Genomic DNA, 25283 nt, shown 5'->3' with positions numbered 1-25283 from the left:
CATCAACCGTTCATCGAGGTAAAGGGGAGTGTGTAATCTCCCTTTGGACATGGGATAATTGCGAGGTAGTGAGATTGGACCCCAATCTCTTTTCAGTTAAATGCATTGTACGAGGGGGAAACTCAAATTGTATCAGTTCCTTTGTCTTCTATATGATTCTTCATTGCTTTAATTGATGCTATTTATTTTTAATTTTGTGTATTGAACTAATCTTGTGGCTCTTGAATTGTTCGTGAGTTCCTATTGTGACACCCTTACTACCCCAACACATATAAATAAATCTTGTAATTAACTAAAGAATAAAATATTCAACAACGGTAAAAAGGGTTCACATGAAACCTTCATAAATAACTAAAATAATTAAAAATGAAATTTTGAAAGTAAAACTTGAGAGTTTACAAATTGTTTTCAAAACAGAAGGTATAACTCTAAATACATATAAAAATTTATCCTAGAATCCTCTGTCCCGATGTCACAATATCAGAGCACATCCATAACTCAATGGTTGGCATTCTAGATGCCACTAAAAGCCGGATCTTCCTCACCTAAAACATCCACAAATTATACGGTGAGAAAAGAAAACATCTATATGGAAAGCACACAAGAAAAAAAACACAACATAATCCATCATAACTCCTTACTGAATGAAATATTCACAAGAATTTATATATATCATAATTTATCAATCATTCATCATCTTCACATCTCAATTACATCAATCCATCACAATCTACACAAATATTACAATTAACACTATGCCAAGGCCACGCCACATCTGACACAAGTGATACGGGTTAATTGCCTCATTCATCCCACACCATGCAAGGGGCACGCTCATCCTCGTAGCATCATTTACCCAAGGTTCGTCTCATCCCTGGTCATTAGTGTGAGGAACCACAGTCACATTCCAATCCACACAAGTCTTGCAATTAACCCTATGACAGGGCTGCCATATTTGACATAAGTGATGCGTGTTAATTGCCTCACTCATCCCACACTATGCCAGGGGCACGCTCGTCCTTGAAGCATCACTACTCAAGGTTCGTCTCATCCCTGGTCATTAGTGTGAGGTACCACAATCACAATCATAATCATATCCACACAACATCTCATCTCATATCTCAATTCCATATTACATACACAATTCCATATCACATACACAACAGATAAATCCAACAAAAATAAGGGTTTACACACCCCTCAAGCAATTCACATCTAGATCATCAATTCTTATCAATTAACATAATAATAACATTCATAAATTAATAAAATAATCAATAGAATTATCAATTTAATATAATTTAACATAAACGGTAAAACCCACAATTATTCTAAAACCTAGCTCACATGCACTTTTCTACAATTTCGTTCTCTCTCCCAAATCGTCATTCTTACAAATTAAATATATATTTCTAATCCTCAACACATACAGAATCTAATGGTATCATTAATTCCTCAAACAGAAATAATCTAATTTTTCCAAAACCTAACTTACAGGCACTTTTCTATAATTTCGTTCTCTCTCCCATAGCATCATTTTTACAAATAAATCATATATTCGTAATCCTAAATACATACAGAATCACATAAGACCAATAATTCTCCAAACAGAAATAATTATAAAATTACTCATAATCATAAGGGACTCTTCCTCTACCCAATTCCCTCATGTAACTCTACACATAAATAATTCCCTTTTCCCCCATACCTGGATAAATAGCAGTTGAAACCAAAACAGAGATCTCTTGATCTCCTCCTCTAAGTGCCCCTCAATCTTCAGAGAGTGTAGAAGGGAAAGAAGAGAATGTAGAAGAAAGAAGTCATAACTGAAAGAAGTCAGAACTGAAAAATATGATTTTAGGAGTGTTAGAGCACTCAATTTATAGGCATCAGGATTCGCGAAACGACCCATTTCAAATCCGGAATGGCCCGTTCTGAAATCTCGCGTCATGTGTAAAATTCACATCCAGAACGGCCTGTTCTCAAACCAGAACGACCCCTTCTGGGGTTTGCATTAAAACTCTCAACGGTCATATTTTCAAACGGCCCATTCTCAAATAAGGTTCAAAGGCCATTTCTGAAATCCGGAACGGCCCGTTCCCAACTATGAATCATAGACAAATTTTATGGTTTTGAACGGGCCGTTCCAAATCCGGAACGGCCCTTTCCGGCTCCCAAAAGTAGCTCTATTTAGTAATTTGGAATGGCCCGTTCCGCGCTACTAAACCACCTTAATTGGGCTCTTGACCCAGTGAAAATTGGGTTGTTACACCTATGGGAACCCTAAGAGAATGCATTTTTGGTGATTGAATGAAAAGTTTAATAAATATGTAATTATGTGCATTATATGTCATGTTTGAACTATACATATAAATTATTTCATGTAATTTAAATTGTTTGAGAACTTGTGAATGCATGTAGTTCCTATAAGTAACCATTGCTTATAGAGAAAAGTGAAGATTGATGTTATATGCTCGAATATATGAAATTAAGGTTGGATTTGAGTAATTGAGGGTATAATAAACTAATATTAGGCTTTAATTTATGATTTTACCAATTGGAAATGAGAAGAGAGTTTGGGTATTAGTTGTGCCTTGTTCTGAATTCTTATATGATTATACTTTGATATTGATGGAATTTCTTTGTGTGTGATTAATAAAATAGAGTTTTTGGTGTTGGGTTAGAAATTATATATTTGGGCTATAGTTTAGACTCAAGAATCATCTAAAAATGTTAAGGAATGATCGAGTTATGTGAGTTAAAAGATGAACCTCATATTCTATGGGCGAAATGTAACATGTGTATATTATAAGCCTTTATAGTAGACATGAATGAAATAATTAGGATTTCTAATCTACATGAAAGTTGTATCCTTGGATATAAGCTTTCAAATACCATTGAAATAACTTAAAAAGGAGGTCTAGATCTCGAGTTATGGTCAAGTTAGTGAGAGGAGGTTAGGCTGTCAGATTTAGGTTGAAATGTTGAGATTTTGTAATTTTTAAAAATAGTTGATGGTAGAACTAGCTCTTAATATAAGCATAGAAGTTGTACAAAATTGCCTTATATTTCAAGGAACGTTAATATCAAATTGATACCATATGTATGTCTGTAGAAAAGGTGTTTAGACAAGACAATGTCATAGAAGATTAAGTTATGAAAATATAGTGTGTGAAAGACGATAATGAATAGCTTTACTGTTTAGGTGTTTGATCTTATGAATAATTTGAGGTACCTATAACAATATTTAGGAAAGAGAAATCATGAAAGAGAACAATTGTGAATATTTTTGATGTGATTTGATTGTTAATGACTTGAGGTGTATCGAGCTAATGTATGTAAATGTGTGTTTGAAATGTGAACTTATGACTCTTGTGTGATACAATGTATTATGTGTTGGTTATCTTGTCCAAGGAATGATTCTTGTACTAATTGTTTGAGATGATTGAATATGAAATGTGAAGTTATGACAATTGAATGTTGTAAATGAAATGTGTACAACAAATCATTAAACGATAAATTCTTTGAGTATTTACATCGATATCTTGATAAAGTGAATGAGGTTTTGCCTTTGTATATAGATGAGGCTATTGTGAAAGTAAATTGACATGCATTTATGATGCATATTATTATAATATGATAATGTTGTGAGTCCTGTTTGACATGCATCATATGCTTAATTGAGACTTAGCCTTCGGGTGGTGGCCTTCAAGCAAAAATTGACAATCGTCAGCATTCGGGCAATAATTGACAATTGATTTTACCGGTGCTAAATGCATATGCATTATGAGGTCCATGTCAATTGAATCATATGTACATGTATACAAGTGAATTTATGTGATGAATTATATTGGTTATATGATTTATTTATTATTAGTTGAATTGTATTTTGTTGTATCAATATCTTTTTCTGTAATCTGTTATGATATGTATTTTTACTTTTTTATTGTGTTTGGTTATCCAATTATATTCTACCTCGTGAGCCAGGTGAGATGTTTCTCACTCTCCTTGTTTTGTGTTATCTCTATTATATGTTCTTGTAAGTGATTTACATCATGAGGTTAAGGATGTTGTTGGTGCGACCTGGTCCTTGTTGTTGGGTTTCTGCTCTGATACGATGTGATATCGGGACTTAGAGAGAGATTATCTTCTTTTGTCAAGTTTTAAGATAATTGTTTGTTTTGTTGTAGTGGATTTAATTGAGATTTCAGTTGGTTTTGTTTGGTTAAAAATGTGATACCTTCTATGTTGAACACGTTAGATTTTATTTATGAAAGAGTCTTGCATTCAGTTTTATTTATTCGCGAGATAGAAGGTGTCACAAAAATGAAATCAAGAAATAGAAAATAGAAAATTTTAGTAGCTAAATCTTTGTCTACTTTTTTCCTTCAGCGTCATTGCTGGCTATTTAGATTTTTTTTTCAAAAAAATAAGACTCTCTTCTTTCAACTCACTCTACCTGAGTGCATGTTAATGAACATAATAATGCTTGAGTATTCCCTCTTATGTGAATTTATTAATTTTATTTTAAACTCTAAATTTTAATAATAAGAATTTAAACTAATTATTTTTTATCATGCAAATTCAAAAAACACATGCACGAGTATTAAAAAATAGATTTGTTGACTTATTTAAATTTGCGTTTACTGGCTTATTTAACGTAGATAACGTAAGATAGGATATTAAATAGGCTAATAGGTCATACCATGCTTTTAAAAGAGACAGGCTAGGCTTATAAAAAAAGTGTATGACAAATAATAGACCAAACTTGGGCTTTAATTTAATAAACTTGGTGTTTGCCTGCCTTGCTTGTCCTGGACTTTTCTTATCCCCAATTTCATGTGCTTTTACGGTTTAGAATGACACGTAAGAAAATACCTAACCCATATTTTTTTGTTTTTAATAAGCTTTTAGGTTAATTGGTCACATAGTCCAACCCAATAGTCTTTTTATCCTCTATAGCCTTTTTTATTTTATTTAATAAATATTTTAATTATGTTACTAACCCAATTAATTTAATTAATTACGTTAGAAACTATAATTATTTTATCAAGAAATATTTTATTTATTTTGTGAAAAATGGGATTTTACTTTTAGCAGGAATTTCAACATTATTTTTTAATTGAATTTAAAAAAAACTAATTTATTTTTCTCTATAATATTCTAAATCTTTAATAAAACCTCTCAAATAATATAATACAACAGTTATATAAATTTCATAATCATTCTAATAAATCAACTACGGATTGGTCAATAAAATTTGTCGATCAGCTACTAATTAGAATACAAATTAGTTACCGACATTGTTGATTAATATTATGTGGACGTGATGAAACAGTAAAGTTATAAATATGTACAAATTGTTGTCTTGTATGTTGCTAATTAACATTTTGTGCTTATTATCCACATGCTGGTGCATTGAAGTTCTTGGTATATACAAATATAAATGCGTAATCATTCTAATAAATCAACTACGAATTTTTCATTAAAATTTTATTAATGTTCTAGTAATTAGAATTAGATATAGTTTCTCACACTAACATTTTAATATTTTATTGTCATATTGCAGATTGATATCATGTGTATGTGTTGGAACAATGAAACTCTAGATATGTATAAATTCTTGTATTGTAAGTTTCTAATTAACAGTTTGTACTTGTTATCAACATGTTGGTGCATTGAAACTCTTGGTATAGACAAATACAATTGAGTTAGGGTCTGCTTTGATTGGAGAAGAAGCATCAACCAACCGTGGTTTCATTTCTGGTATGTCTAGTGAATTTGTCAATTGTAGTGGAGTTCCATTCAATAATACCACATCACTTCGAATGTTTCCATCTTTGGGTGTCAGATGGTATTCTTCCCTAGTAGTCGTTGGTACTTTTCCTGGTATCGTCTCCAAGACGGGATCCAAATTCATGTCATCAACGAGGGATACATTGAAAGTAGTGGAATTGGATATGTTTATGAGTAGCATAGTGATTCCAGGCTGAGAGTAAGGAAAGCAACTAGTAGTGATTAATTAGAAAGAGAAATAAGATTAAGAACAAATGGCACACATTGTCTTTAGACGTTATAGAAACTTGTTTGATTTAATCTATATAATTACTTTTTCCTAAATAATTGTAACACTTTATGATATGCTAATTATTTTTCTATAGAATGGTGTTGTTAACCTCTATATGAATAGTTTTTTTTGTGAAGACAAAATAAGGGGAGAAAAAAAATAAAAAAAAGACATTTTGAGATAAATGAGCTTACCCCTTTCTTTGAGCAATGAGCGTATGCACGGTGATCCTTCGTGGGAAACCGAAAGCACTTTGCTTCCCATAAGTCGATGCCATAAAAGCGCTCTAGTTGATCAAAATACGTTTTGATTAGAATGACATGTGAATCCATAATTAAGTCTTGATCACTTAGGTTTTTTGATAAATTTTTGTAGAATATTAACTTAGAAATATAACAGATAAAGAATGTTGGTTGTGCATGCTAGGGTAAGTTTTAAATGAATTAGACATTCATTAGTAGCGAGTGCCTCTCCCACACAAATGAAACACGACTTACCCATAATAATCCGGGTTAGGAATGAAGCTTGTTGTGTTTAGAAAACCATAGTTTCCTCCAACTAGAGTTTGTCTACAATAAACCTTGTGGTTTAAGGTTGATGTCATGCCCAACTGGTCCAAGTACCTATTTATATTAAGTTAAGAGATCTTAACATATATAGTTGCAAAATTTTGAAAAAGAAACAAAAAAGAACTCAATTCATTGGCATATTAGACCGACCAAAACCCATTAAAAAAAGTGTGAGACACATCTTTGCTACCACTGTTATAGGCTCCACCAGCTTCCCCAACCCATGGTGCTGCCCACGGTGTGAATTCCTTGACTGCTTGAGCAACATTTTTGAAAGTTTCAGAAACTTGACTCAAGAAATATGGGGCTTGAATCTTGTTGATAACATCCTTGTCAACACCTTAATTCATTTGGAATAAATATTGTTAGAAGCAAAACAATCACTAAGAGCTAAGTAGTAAAGTGCATGCTATTGCTATTGAAAAAAAAGAAAAAACAATATAAATATATATACATACACTCACACACACATACATACCGGCACCAAGGTTGTAAATGTGGTGGGTCACTCCATCAACCACGCCAGGCCCAACATTTAGTAAGAAGCTTTGAAACCATTCCTTACCATAGAAACCACCGGGGCCTAACACTTTAGGCCTTCTAGAAGCATCTGGGTATAGTAGATTAACTATACGTTTGAGCATAGTGATGTCTTTAGCATATTGAACACTGTCTACTCTGGCTCCTATCCCCTCAGCACATAGCTCATTTCCTATTAAGCATCATAAATCATAATGCACATGGGATCAATCGGAGAAAATAAAAAAAATAACATACGTAGAGATATATATGCATGTAATTCAAATATCGAAGGTTGAATCAAAATTAATTGAAGATTTAATTTAGCTACCCAATTCATATGAATCCATTTTGTATCCTTTTGATATTGTGTACTTCATGAGACTTATGGCATTTTTTGGATTCCAGTTTCCAACCAAGTTCAACTTGTCTTGTATGGAATTTTTCTTTCCAGTGAGAGTATTCAACCCAAAAATTAATTTCACTCTGCAAAATACGCAAATAAAGAAAAAAAAATGCATGTCAGAATTGAATGTAGCACGCTACTAACATATATCATAGTACCTTGTGCTGAAAAATGAATGGTAAAAACTAAACAAGTACCAGTTTTGTTAAAAAAACTCATGTACTTCATCCCATCTCATTCTGCGAAAGCATGTTGTGCTGAAACCCAAAAGACCACCTTCTCTCTTCTTGAAATGAGGGCATTTCTTTTGCTTCCCAAATTGGTAAACAATCTGATCTTCCACTGAACCTCCTAATCTGATCCTCAGGGGATTAAATGCTGCAAAAGTTTGGAATGATAGGTTATGTGAAATTCATAGACTAATATTGTCTACACATGATCATATGATATATGCTATAGACATTTGACAATTAAAATGTCACATCTTGCCTCCACTAAACTAAAGAACGAGGATGACAAAAAATGATTGATACAAAAGCAAACAACCTAGAAGGGCCAACAATACTTTTTCTTGTAAGTTTTTTCTCTTTTTAAAATGATCATATGATTAGACCTGAGAAAAATAGAACCTACCCTTGATTGCATTTGATAGAACTTTGTTACTCAAGTCCTGCAAAAGTTGCAACAACAAACACATGGGAAACTAGTTATATTCTTTTTCTATTGAAATTATGTACGATGAAAATATACATGGTGAATTGGTGCCTAATGGTAAATACCAAATTCAGAATGCCCGTTTGTGCCCAGGGACAATCGTTGTAGTTGCACTTATTAGCAGGCCACCAGTCCAAAGTTGCACAAACAAAATTATTATCTGTCGTAGCAATGGATGTGACCCCACTCACTATGAGTTTCACATATTCTGCTGAAGATAAAGAAAATAATAAAAGAGTAGCATAACATAGAGTTATTTTCACATACATTATGAAAAGTGATTGAAAAGAAACTATGGAAAACCACACCAAGTCTTCAAGATTTATGCAAATTTTATATTCTTGCTACTTGCCAATATTAGTCGACCTAACCACTTCTTTTACGCAAGTTATTAGCTGTTTTTGCTTGTCTTCAATACTTTTAAGGATCATGTATCTAGTCATTAGTTTTTTACAAATTCAATCATTTTGTTCTTTAATCTACCTGTATTTTTGTTTTCCACAGTATTCCCATATCAATTTTGTCTTTTACAGGAAACCTTTTTCATTATCAAAAGTCAAATTTCAGTTTGACATATGTCACGTAAGACTTTATTGGCAAAAATTGTTGGCTAATAGTTGATTTTTTCAATAACAGTTTTTCTCATATATATGTTCTGGTATACTTTAGGATAAGCCCGATGAGTTACCTTCCTTAAAAAAATAGTCACTTAAAGAGTCAACTAATTTAAGGGTATTAATTTTTGATACTAGCTTGCTTAATTATTACTATTTTTTGACACTGCTTAATTATTATGTTGACAAATTAAACTTGCTGCCTAAAATCAAATCATATATGAAAAATGAATTTTAGGATAGTTGTTACAATAACATTATAAAAAAAAACTCATCATACATACACATATAGTAATATGTGATTGAACACACAAGCATAAACACTTTTAATTATGGCCTTATTACATCTTAATTAAATTCGTTTTTCTCTCTTACAACACGTTTCTCTCAAAGAAATTAATTTCTATGTTGATGATGTAAATATTAGTTTTTACACTGTGACCCAACCGCACTAGATTCATATGTGGTATGTTGATTGACATTTATAATAATCAACCTAAAAGTCATATTTAATTTATCATCAATTCTAATTGTTTGGCATTGTAATTTTCTTTTTGGATCAATTTGTTTCATACATTAAATAAAACAAATACTAACAAATGCTTTAGATATTGTAAAATGAAATAATTAACAGCAAACACAAAATACTTGTGATATGGGAATAAAATCATTGAAACCAATTATAAATAATTTTAGATATCTTTTAAAATTTTCACATTAGAACTACAATATAAACATTTTTCATATATTAGTTTTGATCTATAATAATTATATAAAAAAAAATTTATTATTCCCCCAAAGTGTATCAACTTTCCATTTCATTTTTTATTTATGGGTTGCCTCTCTATATTTTCAAATTCTATACATATTTGCTGAGTTTTTAAATTGTACAACTATTTTTGTCACATTCTATTTCTTCTTTCTTATTATCCCATGTGTGGTTAACCATCTCTATTTTTATGTTGTTATCCTTATGATATATATAAACATGTGTTAGTATATAGGTGATTATAAAGATCCGGCCTTTACAATTTCTTATTCATTGTCTTGTTGTGTTATATTTGTAATACCTTATTTTTTTTATTATTATTATTATTTATTATTAAAATGGCATTTTCGTGAATTTTATAAAGGTATAGGGGTATTATTGTAATTATTGATGGCATTTTCGCAATTTTCAAAAAATTTGAAGGGTGTTTTGGTAATTTGGAACGGGCCGTTCCAAAAGCAAAACGGGCCGTTCCAAGCTTTAAAATTTAACTAAAAATCTTGAATGAGAACGGGCTCAGAACGGCCGTTCCGACAAGGAGAACGGGCCGTTCTGATTGTGAAACGGGCCGTTCTAAAGGGAGAACAGGCCGTTTCAAAAGGAGTACGGGCCGTTCTGCTGGAAATTGGGAACGGGCCGTTCCGTATTTGGAACGGGCCGTTCCAGTTCAAAAATTTGCGTAGCTTTTTCGAGCCCAGAACGGGCGTTCCGCTTTTTGGAACGGCCGTACCGGGTAGAGGAGCCAGAATTGCTATAAATAGGGGCTTGGGGAGTTACGAAAATTCATACCTTGGGAAGAGAAAATCCTTAGAGAAAGAGGGAGGAAAGGAAAGGAGGAGAAAGAGGAAGAGGAATCCGGTAGAGGTGGTTCTGTCAGAATAAAGAAAAGAGGAGAAAGAGGAGGAGGTTCTGCTCAAATTTCGGTTCAGGATTATCCAAGTAAGGGAAGTTAATTTTTGAAATTATTAATTGTTTGATGATTAATAATAAATGAATATTTTTGAACTGTGTCAAATTTTGTTGTTGAGTCGAGCTGAATTATATGTTGATTTTTAACAGTATTGTACTACATAATGCTGAGCTGTATGCTGATTATACCCACTTGAGGTGGTGTTGTTGGTGCTGTTGTTGCCGCTAAGTCGGTGTTGTTATAGCCACTAGAGTGGTGCTGTTGTTGCCGCTAAGTCGGTGTTGTTATAGCCACTAGAGTGGTGCTGTTGTTGCCGCTAAGTCGGTGTTGTTATAGCCACTAGAGTGGTGCTGTTGTTGCCGCTAAGTCGGTGTTGTTATAGCCACTAGAGTGGTGCTGTTGTTGCCGCTAAGTCGGTGTTGTTATAGCCACTAGAGTGGTGTTGTTGTTGCCGCTAAGTCGGTGTTGTTATAGCCACTAGAGTGGTGCAGTTGCTGCTACTAAGCAGTGTTGATATAACCGCATTACGGTGCTGATGTTGTTGAGCAATATAAGCTGTGCAGATGTGTTGATAATTATAACGATGAATTTATTTACATTGCTAATCCTTTACTAGTATGTTTTGATTTTTAAAGAATACTAGCTTACCCTTGCATGTTTTCCATGTGGTTGGAACTGCGATGATCATACTTTGTATGGGAGCAGAGCAGAAATAGGTGGGCGTCTTGGGATGAGTCTCCGGCGGACTTTGGAGCTAATTTGCTTGTGTGGATATTTTGCTTGTAGCTACTTGGGATAGTAGCATTTGGTTGTAATTTTCCTTGGTACACTTTAACTCTAGTCAGACTGGAATCTTGTATATTTATATATTCTAGATCCTATATTTATATACTTGTTCTATCTGTCTGGTGTTTTAGTGTGCTATACCGTGTGTAGTGACCAGCCGGGTCGTTACACTTTAATGGTATCAGAGCAGTTAGAGTCTAGTGGACACTCTTTGGGGGTAGTTCCTTTAGGCTTTTTGCTGTGTTAGCTCTGTGCTGTGTTGTTTTGCTGTGATGTCTGCTGTGCTGAAATTGTTGTGGTGATTTGTTGTGCTATTGATTTTGTGTGGCTTAGTTACTGTTTACTAAAGAAGTTGTTATCTTTGTAGAAAATGACTAGGACAAATGAGCAGATAGCCCGTGCCCTCGAGATGTTGGCCATGGCTATGCAACAACAAAATACCTATTTTGCTAGGATGGAGGTTGAGAGAGCTGCAGTTAGTGCAGCAAGACCTGCAGGGTCACAGGAGAGCCGGGATCTTGCTGAGTTCCGAAAGTGTAACCCTCCGCAGTTTACTGGAGATGGGGATTCAGAGGTAGCTGACCGCTGGATCCGTGAATTGGAGAAGATCTTTACCGTACTGGGATGTCCTCCAGAGAGGAGGTTAGCATATGCTGTGTACATGCTTGTGGGAGAGGCTGAGCATTGGTGGAGAGGCACCTATCAGATGCTTGTTGCTAGAGGAGTTACCGTTGACTGGGAATGTTTCAGGACAATGTTCATGGAGAAATACTTTCCTGACAGTGTAAGGCACGCCAAGGAGGTTGAATTTATGCGACTGCATCAGGGTGGGATGACAGTTTCTGAGTATGCGATAAAATTCGAGCACCTGGCCCGTTTTTATTCGCAGGTTATGCCTGAGGCTTGGAAATGCAGGAAATTTGCAGATGGATTGAGATATGAGCTGAAGAGGATGGTGGTGCCTATGGCCATCACGGAGTTCCCAGCCTTAGTGGAGAAGGCGAAGGTGGTTGAGCAGTTGGAAGGTGGCAACCGTACTGTAAGGACTATTGGGGGACCATATGGGTCCAAGAAGGGTGAGAGTCAGAGGAAACCATATGACAGGCCCCAACCACAGCGAGGGGGTTCTGTTTATAGGCAATCTTTCAGTGCTGCTAGTGGAGATAGACAGAGTGGAGGTGCCACTCTGAGATGTTTCAGGTGTGCTGGGCCCCACTTTATCAGGGACTGTCCGCACACGGAGAACCGTTGCTTCAGATGTCATCAGATGGGCCACGAATCGGCAAATTGTCCTACGGGGGATAGACCAGAGAGGAGCACTCAGAGGAGTAATGTACAGAGGGCTGATACTCAGAGGAGTGGTGCACAGAGAGCTGATACACAGAGGGGTGACAGACCTACTACTGCTGGTAGGGTATTTGCTTTGACGGGTGCTGAGGCTTCGACTTCTTCTGATCTTGTGAAGGGGAAGGGCAAGGCCGCTGGTAAGGATGTGATGATTCTATTTGACTCTGGTGCTACGCATTCATTTATATCATATGCATGTGCTGCTTTGTTGGGTGTGCCTGTGTGTGAGATGGGGTTGAGACTACTTGTGTCGACGCCCGCTTCTACTTCTGTGATTGCTTCTGAATTGTGCGTGGGTTGTCCAGTTGTGGTGGATGAGAAGAAGTACAAGGTGAACTTGATTTGTTTACCTTTGGTGGATATTGACATAATCTTAGGGATGGATTGGTTGTCTGCCAATCGCATCCTTATAGACTGTGCCAATAGGCGGTTAATCTTCCCTCAAGAGGAGGATGAGCTGTTGATCTCAGCTGTTCAAGCTGAGTCCTTGCTGAGGGATGGGGCAGAGTGCTGTCTTCTGCTTGCTACCACGAGTGTGGAGACCGAGAGGATCTTAGCTGGTATCGATGTGGTGAAGGAGTATGCCGAGGTGTTCCCTGACGAGGTGCCTGGGTTGCCTCCTGTTAGGGAGATGGAGTTCAGCATTGACCTGGTTCCAAGTGCGGGACCAGTGTCAGTAGCTCCCTATAGGATGGCTCCTGCTGAGCTGGCTGAGCTGAAAGATCAGTTGGAGGACTTATTGGAAAAGCAGTTGGTGCGACCGAGTGTTTCGCCGTGGGGTGCTCCTGTGTTGTTGGTAAAGAAGAAGGATGGGGGTAGTCGACTGTGTGTTGATTACAGGCAGCTGAACAAATTGACCATTAAGAACAAATATCCACTTCCCCGGATAGATGACTTAATGGATCAATTGAGGGGCGCGACGGTGTTTTCTAAGATTGACTTGAGGTCAGGATATCACCAGATTAGGGTGAAGGAGGGTGACATACCGAAGACTGCTTTCAGGACTAGGTATGGTCACTATGAATATGTTGTGATGCCGTTCGGTGTGACCAACGCCCCCGCTGTGTTCATGGACTACATGAACAGAATCTTCCGGCCGTTCTTGGATAAATTCGTGGTAGTGTTTATTGATGATATCTTAGTTTATTCAAGGACCCCGGAGGAACATGGAGAGCACTTGAGGACAGTGTTGGAGATTTTGAAAGAGAAGCAATTGTATGCTAAGCTTTCAAAATGTGAGTTCTGGTTGGATGAGGTGAAGTTCTTGGGCCACGTGATTTCAGCTAAGGGGATTGCTGTTGATCCGGCTAAGGTGGAGTCGGTATTGCAGTGGGAACGCCCGAGGACTGTCACGGATATACGGAGCTTTGTGGGCTTAGCGGGTTACTATCGGAGGTTCATTGAAGGGTTCTCTAGGATAGTAGCACCTCTGACCCAGTTGACGAGGAAGGAGCAGCCGTTTATTTGGACAGATGCCTGTGAACGGAGCTTTGAGGAGTTGAAGAGAAGGTTGACTACTTCTCCTGTGTTGGTGTTACCGAATTCTGGTGAGCCTTTTGATGTGTACTGTGATGCTTCTCATCAGGGTCTGGGGTGTGTGTTGATGCAAAACGGGAAAGTGGTGGCGTATGCTTCAAGGCAACTGAAGACTCATGAGAGGAACTATCCCACTCATGATCTGGAGTTAGCAGCTGTGGTGTTTGCCTTAAAGACTTGGAGGCATTACTTGTATGGAGCTCGATTCAGTGTCTTCAGTGATCACAAAAGTCTGAAGTATCTGTTTGATCAGAAGGAGCTGAACATGAGACAGAGGCGATGGATGGAGTTTCTGAAGGATTTTGATTTTCAGTTGATGTATCATCCAGGCAAGGCCAATGTGGTGGCAGATGCGCTGAGTAGGAAATCCATCCACATGACAAGTATGATGATTAGAGAGCTGGAGTTGGTTGAGAAGTTCAGAGATTTGAATCTCTGTGTGGAGTTAGCTCAGGATCACATTAGTTGTGGGGCAGTTACCATAACTAATGAGTTCTTGAGGCAAGTTGGACTTAAGCAGTTGCAAGACACCGAACTGGTGAAGCTTCTTGGGATGTTGGGTACCGATAAAGCTGTAGGCTTTGAGCTGGGAGAGGATGGGATCTTAAGGTTCAGAGGCAGGATTTGCCTACCTCAGGATGCTGAGCTAAGGAGAGCTGTGCTAGAGGAAGGTCACAAGAGCAAACTTAGCATACATCCAGGTATGACTAAGATGTACCAAGACCTCAAGAAGACTTTCTGGTGGTCTGGTATGAAGAGAGAGATAGCTGAGTATGTGGCGGCCTGTTTAACCTGTCAGAAGGCAAAGGTTGAACATCAAAAGCCTAGTGGGTTAATGCAACAGATTGAGACTCCCGAGTGGAAATGGGATAGCATTACTATGGATTTCATCGTGGGGTTGCCTAGGTCATCTAGGAATAGTGATGCTATCTGGGTGATTGTTGATCGGTTGACCAAGTGTGCGCATTTCTTGCCTGTCAACATCAAGTGGTCCTTAGAGAAGCTGACGCAGTTGTATATAAGGGAGATAGTTCGATTGCACGGGGTGCCTTCCAGTATTATTTCCGACCGAGATCCGAGGTTCACTTCCAGATTCTGGCAGAGTCTACACCGAGCTTTAGGCACAAAGCTGAAGCTGAGTTCTGCTTATCATCCACAGACGGATGGTCAGTCAGAGAGGACAATCCAGTCCTTGGAGGATCTGCTGAGGGCTTGTATGTTAGATCACTTGGGTAGTTGGGAGGAAGTATTACCGCTTGTGGAGTTTACTTACAACAACAGTTTCCATGCTAGTATTGGGATGGCGCCGTTTGAAGCCTTATATGGCAGGAGATGTAGGACTCCTCTGTGCTGGTATCAGGATGGTGAGTCAGTGGTTGTGGGACCGGAGTTGATCCTACAGACTACTGAAAAGGTGAAGATGATTCAGGAGAAAATGAGGACTGCCCAGAGTAGGCAGAAATCATATGCTGACAAAAGGCGTAAGCCTTTAGAGTTTGCTGAGGGGGAACATGTGTTTCTGAAGGTGACTCCGACTTCTGGTGTGGGTAGAGCGCTGAAGACTCGGAAGTTAACACCAAGATTCGTGGGTCCCTATCAGATAATACAGCGTGTGGGTCCGGTTGCTTATCGGTTGGCTTTGCCACCGTCTCTTTCAAACCTACACGATGTATTTCATGTGTCCCAGTTGAGGAAGTATGTTCATGACCCGAGTCATGTGGTGGAGATGGATGAGGTGCAGGTGAAGGAGAATCTGACTTATGAAAAGAAACCGGTAGCTATAATTGATCATAAGTTGAAGGAGCTTCGTGGCAAGTCCATAAAATTGGTGAAAATTCTTTGGGATGCAACTACGGGTGAGGCAACTTGGGAAGTAGAAAGTCAGTTCAGTGAACAGTATCCATATCTCTTCTAAGTAAGTGAATTTTCGAGGACGAAAATTTTTGTTGTTGGGGAGAATTGTAATACCTTATTTTTTTTATTATTATTATTATTTATTATTAAAATGGCATTTTCGTGAATTTTATAAAGGTATAGGGGTATTATTGTAATTATTGATGGCATTTTCGCAATTTTCAAAAAATTTGAAGGGTGTTTTGGTAATTTGGAACGGGCCGTTCCAAAAGCAAAACGGGCCGTTCCAAGCTTTAAAATTTAACTAAAAATCTTGAATGAGAACGGGCTCAGAACGGCCGTTCCGACAAGGAGAACGGGCCGTTCTGATTGTGAAACGGGCCGTTCTAAAGGGAGAACAGGCCGTTTCAAAAGGAGTACGGGCCGTTCTGCTGGAAATTGGGAACGGGCCGTTCCGTATTTGGAACGGGCCGTTCCAGTTCAAAAATTTGCGTAGCTTTTTCGAGCCCAGAACGGGCGTTCCGCTTTTTGGAACGGCCGTACCGGGTAGAGGAGCCAGAATTGCTATAAATAGGGGCTTGGGGAGTTACGAAAATTCATACCTTGGGAAGAGAAAATCCTTAGAGAAAGAGGGAGGAAAGGAAAGGAGGAGAAAGAGGAAGAGGAATCCGGTAGAGGTGGTTCTGTCAGAATAAAGAAAAGAGGAGAAAGAGGAGGAGGTTCTGCTCAAATTTCGGTTCAGGATTATCCAAGTAAGGGAAGTTAATTTTTGAAATTATTAATTGTTTGATGATTAATAATAAATGAATATTTTTGAACTGTGTCAAATTTTGTTGTTGAGTCGAGCTGAATTATATGTTGATTTTTAACAGTATTGTACTACATAATGCTGAGCTGTATGCTGATTATACCCACTTGAGGTGGTGTTGTTGGTGCTGTTGTTGCCGCTAAGTCGGTGTTGTTATAGCCACTAGAGTGGTGCTGTTGTTGCCGCTAAGTCGGTGTTGTTATAGCCACTAGAGTGGTGCTGTTGTTGCCGCTAAGTCGGTGTTGTTATAGCCACTAGAGTGGTGCTGTTGTTGCCGCTAAGTCGGTGTTGTTATAGCCACTAGAGTGGTGCTGTTGTTGCCGCTAAGTCGGTGTTGTTATAGCCACTAGAGTGGTGTTGTTGTTGCCGCTAAGTCGGTGTTGTTATAGCCACTAGAGTGGTGCAGTTGCTGCTACTAAGCAGTGTTGATATAACCGCATTACGGTGCTGATGTTGTTGAGCAATATAAGCTGTGCAGATGTGTTGATAATTATAACGATGAATTTATTTACATTGCTAATCCTTTACTAGTATGTTTTGATTTTTAAAGAATACTAGCTTACCCTTGCATGTTTTCCATGTGGTTGGAACTGCGATGATCATACTTTGTATGGGAGCAGAGCAGAAATAGGTGGGCGTCTTGGGATGAGTCTCCGGCGGACTTTGGAGCTAATTTGCTTGTGTGGATATTTTGCTTGTAGCTACTTGGGATAGTAGCATTTGGTTGTAATTTTCCTTGGTACACTTTAACTCTAGTCAGACTGGAATCTTGTATATTTATATATTCTAGATCCTATATTTATATACTTGTTCTATCTGTCTGGTGTTTTAGTGTGCTATACCGTGTGTAGTGACCAGCCGGGTCGTTACAATATTTAGATTGATCTTTTACACTTTTTGAATGTTGAGGAATTTTTGCTTTTGCACTCTTGACATTCTTTAGGATTATATTTCAGCTTTAGAGTTTCCTTTGAAGTCTTCTCCTGGATAGAGAGATTTGAGAATAAATAAAAGAATTTTCCTCAACATAAAAATGCATGAAGTTGGATAAATGAATTAAATAAATAAGATTAAACAAATAACAAAAAAATTAATGTCTAGTTCCTATTAGAAAGATACGATCACCGAGTCTAGGCACTTAACGGTTGAATTCTGATGAGTCATTATTTTCCCCTATTTTCTTACCTTTCTGTACTTATTTTAATCTCTGATTTGCGCTTAATTGTTGATTATCTGCACTGTTTTCTATTTGGGCTTTAATTGGACCGGTAATTCATATTTTAACTAATTTGAATTTTCTGAATCTAATTATTCCAAAATTTTATTTTCAGGGTAGTTTAGTAATTATCTGGGCTTGGAATTAATTTATGGACTTCAAGTAGAGCTGCCATGTCATCTACCATATCACTGCTGCACCATTTTCCACCTCAGCATTCATTTTTAGTTTTTAGGCTATTTTATTGTTATTGGGTCAGACATGTAATGGTGGAGGGGCCCAATTTCGTTTTAGGTTTAGGTCTAGGTTAGGGCTGACTTGGCAGCCACTAACAAGGAAGGCTGATGTGACTACGTGAACAGTAGCCTCCTTCATATTCCTTTACGTTTTTGGCGTCCTAGTTCTTCTTCCTTTACGTTTTCTCTCTTGTAGCTGTTCCTGGACGTTTTTATTTTCTCTATAGCTACAGTTCACGTTTTGGGGCTCTCCATTTCTGTTTTATTTTACGTTTTGCTTCCTTTTGAACTGCTGAAAAAATCCATTGTTGTATTCACGTTTTTCTCTTTAAAGCTTCTGTTTCCTTTACGTTTTGCTTCTCCTCTAGCTGGGTTCTTTTACGTTTTATTCTCTGCCTTGCAATTTCGTTTTCCTTCTTCTCCTTTCATTTTCGTTTCTGTGCTGCGTTTTGATTTAATGGAAGGTCAAAAAACCACTGGGTTGGCTTCTTGTTGCGGATTGTAATCTCTGTTTGAGGTTGGGTATATTTGTCTGTCTCTGTTCTGATTGTTCTTCTCCATTTAACCTCTGTGTCCATGCTTAATGGGCTGTGCTTCAATGCCACAGTTGCTTAATCTGTGAAGAGGTTGATGTTGTATACGTTTGCTTAATTCGTGCAGGGAAATCTTGAGTTAATCTTCGCTTAGTTGGTTAACTCGGATGGAACAAGGATTAAGTTATGAACAGAGAAATCTTTTGAGAACCAGGGAAAACAGAGTTGCAATCCGAACAAGGAGTCAATCTATTTTACTTGCTGTGTTATTTGCGTTTATTGTGTTACAAACTGAAAAACATCTGAAACAAACCCCCCACTTTGTGTGTTTAAGCCTTTAGCAGTAAAAGACGGTCCCTAGGAGACGACCTAGGAGTCACTTCCTAGTACTACATTTAATTGTATAAATTTGACCGGATACGGCTCCGATCAAATTCACAGGGTGAATCGTAGGCGATTTCTCCATAGCAACTCCAACCTCCTTCAAGTTTCTTCCATGAAACCAAAAATCAAACATCAAGAAGATTGGGAGGGTGTGGCGTGCCACTCTCAAGGGAAAGATAAGCAAGAATGATGTTCTTACCACAAGGAGAATTTCAATGATGAAAGAAGTTAAGGAGAAATTTCCCTTTTAAATATTTAGTATTTTTATTCGCTGTGTTGTTATGTTATATTTAGATTGACCATTTGCACTTTTTGAATGGTGTATTAGTAGAAAATGAGGTGTAGAAGCAATCATGCAAAAAGCGTGACTCGTGTGTGGAACATGTGACTTGGTTGGCTTGTGTGAACTTATAAGAGAGACAATCCTACGAGGGAGTGGAGGTCCACTACTTGGAGAAAATTATCCACTCTCTCATGGCCCAAACATGCCCAATAGGCACATCTCTGAAACAATAGTTGCACCCCTTTTGAAATACTAAATACACTCCTAGAGGGAAAATCACAAGGAATTAAAATTAGAAACAATTTGATCCAAAAATAAAAGAAAATATATACAAAGAAATATTTCCAAAGAGAAAATGGACTACTCAAAGTAACCGAAAGCTCAAAATAAGCTTGACCCTTCTTCCTTCAAGTATACCCCACTCTTCTTGGCCTCATTTGCATTTGAACCCTGGGCATAATTAAATTATTCCACTACAATTCAAATGTTTTACATTCTCAGTTGAAACTATAACACCCAAGTTTTCTAAAACTATTAAAAGTATATATTTTGATTAATTAAAGGATTTAATAAGATATTTTATAGGATTTTAATAATTATGAGCATTTTAATTAAATAATAAATAATTGAAAATATTGTTTTGCATACTATTTATTAGAGAAATGCGTATGTTATTTTGTAATAATAAGTATTTAGAGAAAATCTTGTTTTTGCTAAGATTATTTGTATATTTTATTTTATTTATAATGGTACGAGGAGAAATGTATTTATTTTATGTATTACATATTTGTTAGTTATTAATTATTATTTTTTGTTATAATTATTTGGGTTGGGAGAAATATGTTTATTTGATATAGTATTTATTTATAAGTTAATATTTTGATGGAAAGGAAATGAGAACTATGGTTCAAGTATTTTTACTAAAGAGTTAAGTGTGAGTTAAGTTTGTAAAAAGTAGGTTATGAGAGTTATTTTATTTACACTTTTCATTTTTCATATTATGCATATGCTCAAAGGAAGGAGATCCATACCTCGTACGAGAACACCCCGGGGATCAACGTCCTTCATCAACCGTTCATCGAGGTAAAGGGGAGTGTGTAATCTCCCTTTGGACATGGGATAATTGCAAGGTAGTGAGATTGGACCCCAATCTCTTTTCTGTTGAATGCATTGTACGAGGGGGAAACACAATTTGTATCAGTTCCTTTGTCTTCTATATGATTCTTCATTGCTTTAATTGATGCTATTTATTCTTAATTTTGTGTATTGAACTAATCTTGTGGCTCTTGAATTGTTCGTGAGTTCCTATGGGAACCCTAAGAGAATGCATTTTTGGTGATTGAATGAAAAGTTTAATAACTATGTATTTATGTGCATTATATGTCATGTTTGAACTATACATATAATTTATTTCATGTAATTTAAATTGTTTGAGAACTTGTGAATGCATGTAGTTCCTATAAGTAACCATTGCTTATAGAGAAAAGTGAAGATTGATGTTATATGCTCGAATATATGAAATTAAGGTTGGATTTGAGTAATTGAGGGTATAATAAACTAATATCAGGCTTTAATTTATGTTTTTACCTATTGGAAATGAGAAGATAGTTTGGGTATTAGTTGTGCCTTGTTCTAAATTCTTGTATGATTATACTTTGATATTGATGGGATTTCTTTGTGTGTGATTAATAAAATTGAGTTTTTGGTGTTGGGTTAGAAATTAGATATTTGGGCTATAGTTTAGACTCAAGAATCATCTAAAAATGTTAAGGAATGATCGAGTTATGTGAGTTAAAAGATGAACCTCATATTCTGTGGGCGAAATGTAACATGTGTATATTATAAGCCTTTAGAGTAGACATGAATGAAATAATTAGGATTTCTAATCTACATGAAAGTTGTATCCTTGGATATAAGCTTTCAAATACCATTGGAATAACTTAAAAAGGAGGTCTAGAACTCGAGTTATGGTCAAGTTAGTGAGAGGAGGTCAGGCTGTCAGATTTAGGTTGAAATGTTGAGATTTTGTAATTATTAAAAATAGTTGATGGTAGAACTAGCTCTTAATATAAGCATAGAAGTTGTACAAAATTGCCTTATATTTCAAGGAACATTAATATCAAACTGATACCATATGTATGTCTGTAGAGAAGGTGTTTAGTCAACACAATGTCTTAGAAGATTAAGTTATGAAAATATAGTGTGTGAAAGACGATAATGAATAGCTTTACTGTTTAGGTGTTTGATCTTATGAATAATTTGAGGTACCTATAACAATATTTAGGAAAGAGAAATCACGAAAGAGAACAATTGTGAATATTTATGATGTGATTTGATTGTTAATGACTTGAGGTGTATCGAGCTAATGTATGTAAATGTGTGTTGGAAATGTGAACTTATGACTCTTGTGTGATACAATGTATTATGTGTTGGTTATCTTGTCCAAGGAATGATTCTTGTACTAATTTTTTGAGATGATTGAATATGAAATGCGAAGTTATGACAATTGAATGTTGTAAATGAAATGTGTACAACAAATCATTAAACGATAAATTGTTTGAGTATTTACATCAATATCTTGGTAAAGTGAATGAGGTTTTGCCTTTGTATATAGATGAGGCTATTGTGAAAGTAAATTGACATGCATTTATGATGCATATTATTATAATATGATAATGTTGTGAGTCCTGTTTGACATGCATCATACGCTTAATTGAGACTTAGCCTTCGGGTGGTGGCCTTCAAGCAAAAATTCACAATCGTGAGCATTCGGGCAATAATTGACAATTGATTTTATCGGTGCTAAATGCATATCCATTATGAGGTCCATGTCAATTGAATCATATGTACATGTATACAAGTGAATTTATGTGATGAATTATATTGGTTATATGATTTATTTATTATTAGTTGAATTGTATTTTGTTGTATCAATATCTTTTTCTGTAATCTGTTATGATATATATTTTTACTTTTTTATTGTGTTTGGTTATCCAATTATATTCTACCTCGTGAGCAAGGTGAGATGTTTCTCACTCTCCTTGTTTTGTGTTATCTCTATTATATGTTCTTGTAAGTGATTTACATCATGAGGTTAAGGATGTTGTTGGTGCGACCTGGTCCTTGTAGTTGGGTTTATGCTCTAATACGATGTGATATCAGGACTTAGAGAGAGATTATCTTCTTTTGTCAAGTTTTAAGATAATTGTTTGTTTTGTTGTAGTAGATTTAATTGAGATTTCAGTTAGTTTTGTTTGGTTAAAAATGTGATACCTTCTATGTTGAACACGTTAGATTTTATTTATGAAAGAGTCTTGTATTCAGTTTTATTTATTCGCGAGATAGAAGGTGTCACAAAAATGAAATCAAGAAATAGAAAATAGAAAATTTTAGCAACTAAATCTTTGTCTACTTTTTTCCTTCATCGTCATTGCTGGCTATTTAGATTTTTTTTCAAAAAAATAAGACTCTCTTCTTTCATCTCACTCTACCTGAGTGCATGTTAATGAACATAATAATGCTTGAGTATTCCCTCTTATGTGAATTTATTAATTTTATTTTAAACTCTAAATTTTAATAATAACAATGTAAACTAATTATTTTTTATCATGCAAATTCAAAAAAGACATGCACGAGTTTTGAAAAATAGATTTGTTGACTTATTTAAATTTGCGTTTACTGGCTTATTTAACGTAGATAACGTAAGATAGGATTTTTGTGACACCCTCTACCCCAACATATATATATAATAAAAAAATATCTTATTGGATAAAAAAAATATTTAAAATTGAAAAGACAATTCCAATAGTCATGCGAATAGAGAATTCACATTCAAGTCCTCAATCCAAATAGTAAATAAAATTTCAAAGAAGAAAAATTGAATTTTCCAAAATATATACTTTAATAAATCATAAACAATGTCATATTCTAATTCTATCTATGTCCCAATGTCACATGTCCTATCAGAGCAAAATCCCACATAGAAGGCTAAGCTCCATCGTCCACATCCTCAGCCTCATGTTGCTAATGGTCTCCTGTATATCAAACAAGAGAAACAACACAAAAGAAGGGAGTGAGAAACATCTCACTCTGGCTCACGTGTAGGAACGCACACCAGATAGCTAAACACAAACAATACAGTTACGTCATAGATCAATCAACAACAATAGCTTATCCAATCATCCAAGTCATACAAATAGTAATTATGCATGGACACTGACTACATATTATCATGCATGTGGCACCAGTAAAATATCACATGGAATATTGCCGCTAGTAATACACGAAGAGTAGTCTAGGAGTACATGTCGGGTCACACCCTCTGCGCACTCTCACTAGAAGCATATATTACCAGAGTCTCGTCGGGATAGCTAAGCCGCGCAAGATACATCCCATGCACACAATGGGCGAGACTGGGACTTCCAAACTGAGCTATCCCCAAGGACTAATCCCCAAAGCTTTTACACTAGGGGGCCTTCTCTAGCAGTGTATTCCATATCGTACCCTTAAAACACTTACGCAAATGATGCATGTCAATCAAAACTCTATGCATTCTCATATCACATTATCATGTCTCATTCCCATATCACATTATCATGTCTCAACACATCTTATCATTACATTTCATCGTCACATTCGCTTTATCACATCATATTCACAATTTTCACAGAGCACTTTTATTCATATCAGAACTCATCTATTTGCGAAAGTAAACATATATTCATACATCTCGTACAACAAGGAATACAACAGAACAATCAGAAGGTAAAACAGAAAATATTAGAAATATGACTGCTTCTCATAGGGTTCCCACAGGAACCCACAGAGCACTCTAATTCATATAAAAACTTGTTTATTTTAAAAATTAAACACACATTCACACATCTCTTTTAATAGGGAATATAACGGAATAGACAGAAGGCAAAACAAAAATATTCCTATTTTGCCTGCTGCTCATAGGGTTCTCTCAAGAACCCATAGAGCGTTCCAATTTATGCAATAAACATTTAAAATAAGACAATTCACGTATATAATTATTATCACAATTAATTTACTCATACAAGCACCAATGCACTTCTTTAGGGTTTCCCGTAGGAACCCATAGGAGCACCAAATTCCACAATCATAGCCTAAACAAAGTTTCTATTCATACACGCATATTAATTAAGTAATTGGAACATACAAGAAAAAGATGACATACAACAAACACAGGATTGGGGGCCAATCCCACTACCCAGCATACAATCCCACACCCAAAGCGAGGTTTCTCACTCCCCCCTTACCTTGATAAACAGAGGTTGAATCTAAAGCAGGATCTCCTCCTCCGAGTTCCCCTTGGTCTCCAGAAAGTGTAGAAGAAAAAGGGTCAAAAGTGAAAAAATGCGTTTTTCTGGAGTGCCGGAACGCATTTATAGGCATCAGGATTTGGCCAGAACGGCCCGTTCCGAATCCGGAACGGCCCATTCTGGGCACATAGAACATGTAGAAAAGCCTCTCCCAGAACGGTCTGTTCGAAAACCAGAACGGCCCGTTCTGGATCAATAACTTGTTCTTTAAAACTACATCCGGAACGGCCCGTTCCCAAAGTGGAACAGCCCGTTCTGGGTTGTAATTTTACCCATGAATGCTCGAGTTGGAACGACCCGTTCCTAAAGTGGAATGACCCGTTCCGGGGCTATGAAAATCCAGAATTAGTAATTAATAAATAAATAAATAATATATATATATATATA

General features: G+C 36.4%; 1 protein-coding gene across 1 annotated transcript; it reads right to left on the bottom strand.

The window, feature by feature from the left end:
* Positions 1-5662: 5662 nt before the first annotated feature.
* LOC145953340 (heparanase-like protein 2) lies at positions 5663-8718 on the bottom strand. Its single transcript, XM_083067279.1, has 9 exons — positions 8628-8718; positions 8341-8486; positions 8195-8231; positions 7777-7939; positions 7487-7641; positions 7115-7348; positions 6787-6976; positions 6565-6690; positions 5663-6008 (listed from the first exon to the last, which is right to left on the bottom strand). Exons 1-9 carry the CDS (start codon positions 8716-8718, stop codon positions 5663-5665), a joined length of 1488 nt encoding a protein of 495 aa, XP_082923405.1.
* Between the last annotated feature and the right edge of the window lie 16565 nt (positions 8719-25283).

The sequence above is a fragment of the Cajanus cajan genome, chromosome 11 (genome assembly GCF_000230855.2).
Source record: "Cajanus cajan strain Asha chromosome 11, NIPB_CcT2T_4, whole genome shotgun sequence".
NCBI lineage: Eukaryota > Viridiplantae > Streptophyta > Magnoliopsida > Fabales > Fabaceae > Cajanus > Cajanus cajan.
Note: the sequence above shows the minus strand (reverse complement) of the source record. Positions and strands in the feature narration are given on the sequence as shown.

Excerpts from the sequence above, each read along its gene's own strand:
- LOC145953340 (XM_083067279.1), bottom strand. The coding sequence starts at position 8,718 with ATGACTAGATACATGATCCTTAAAAGTATTGAAGACAAGCAAAAACAG. Across the intron at positions 8,487-8,627 it reads GGTTAGGTCGACTAATATTG|CAGAATATGTGAAACTCATA; the intron begins GCAAGTAGCAAG and ends CTTTATCTTCAG. Across the intron at positions 6,691-6,786 it reads ACTTTTTTTAATGGGTTTTG|GTACTTGGACCAGTTGGGCA; the intron begins GTCGGTCTAATA and ends TAATATAAATAG.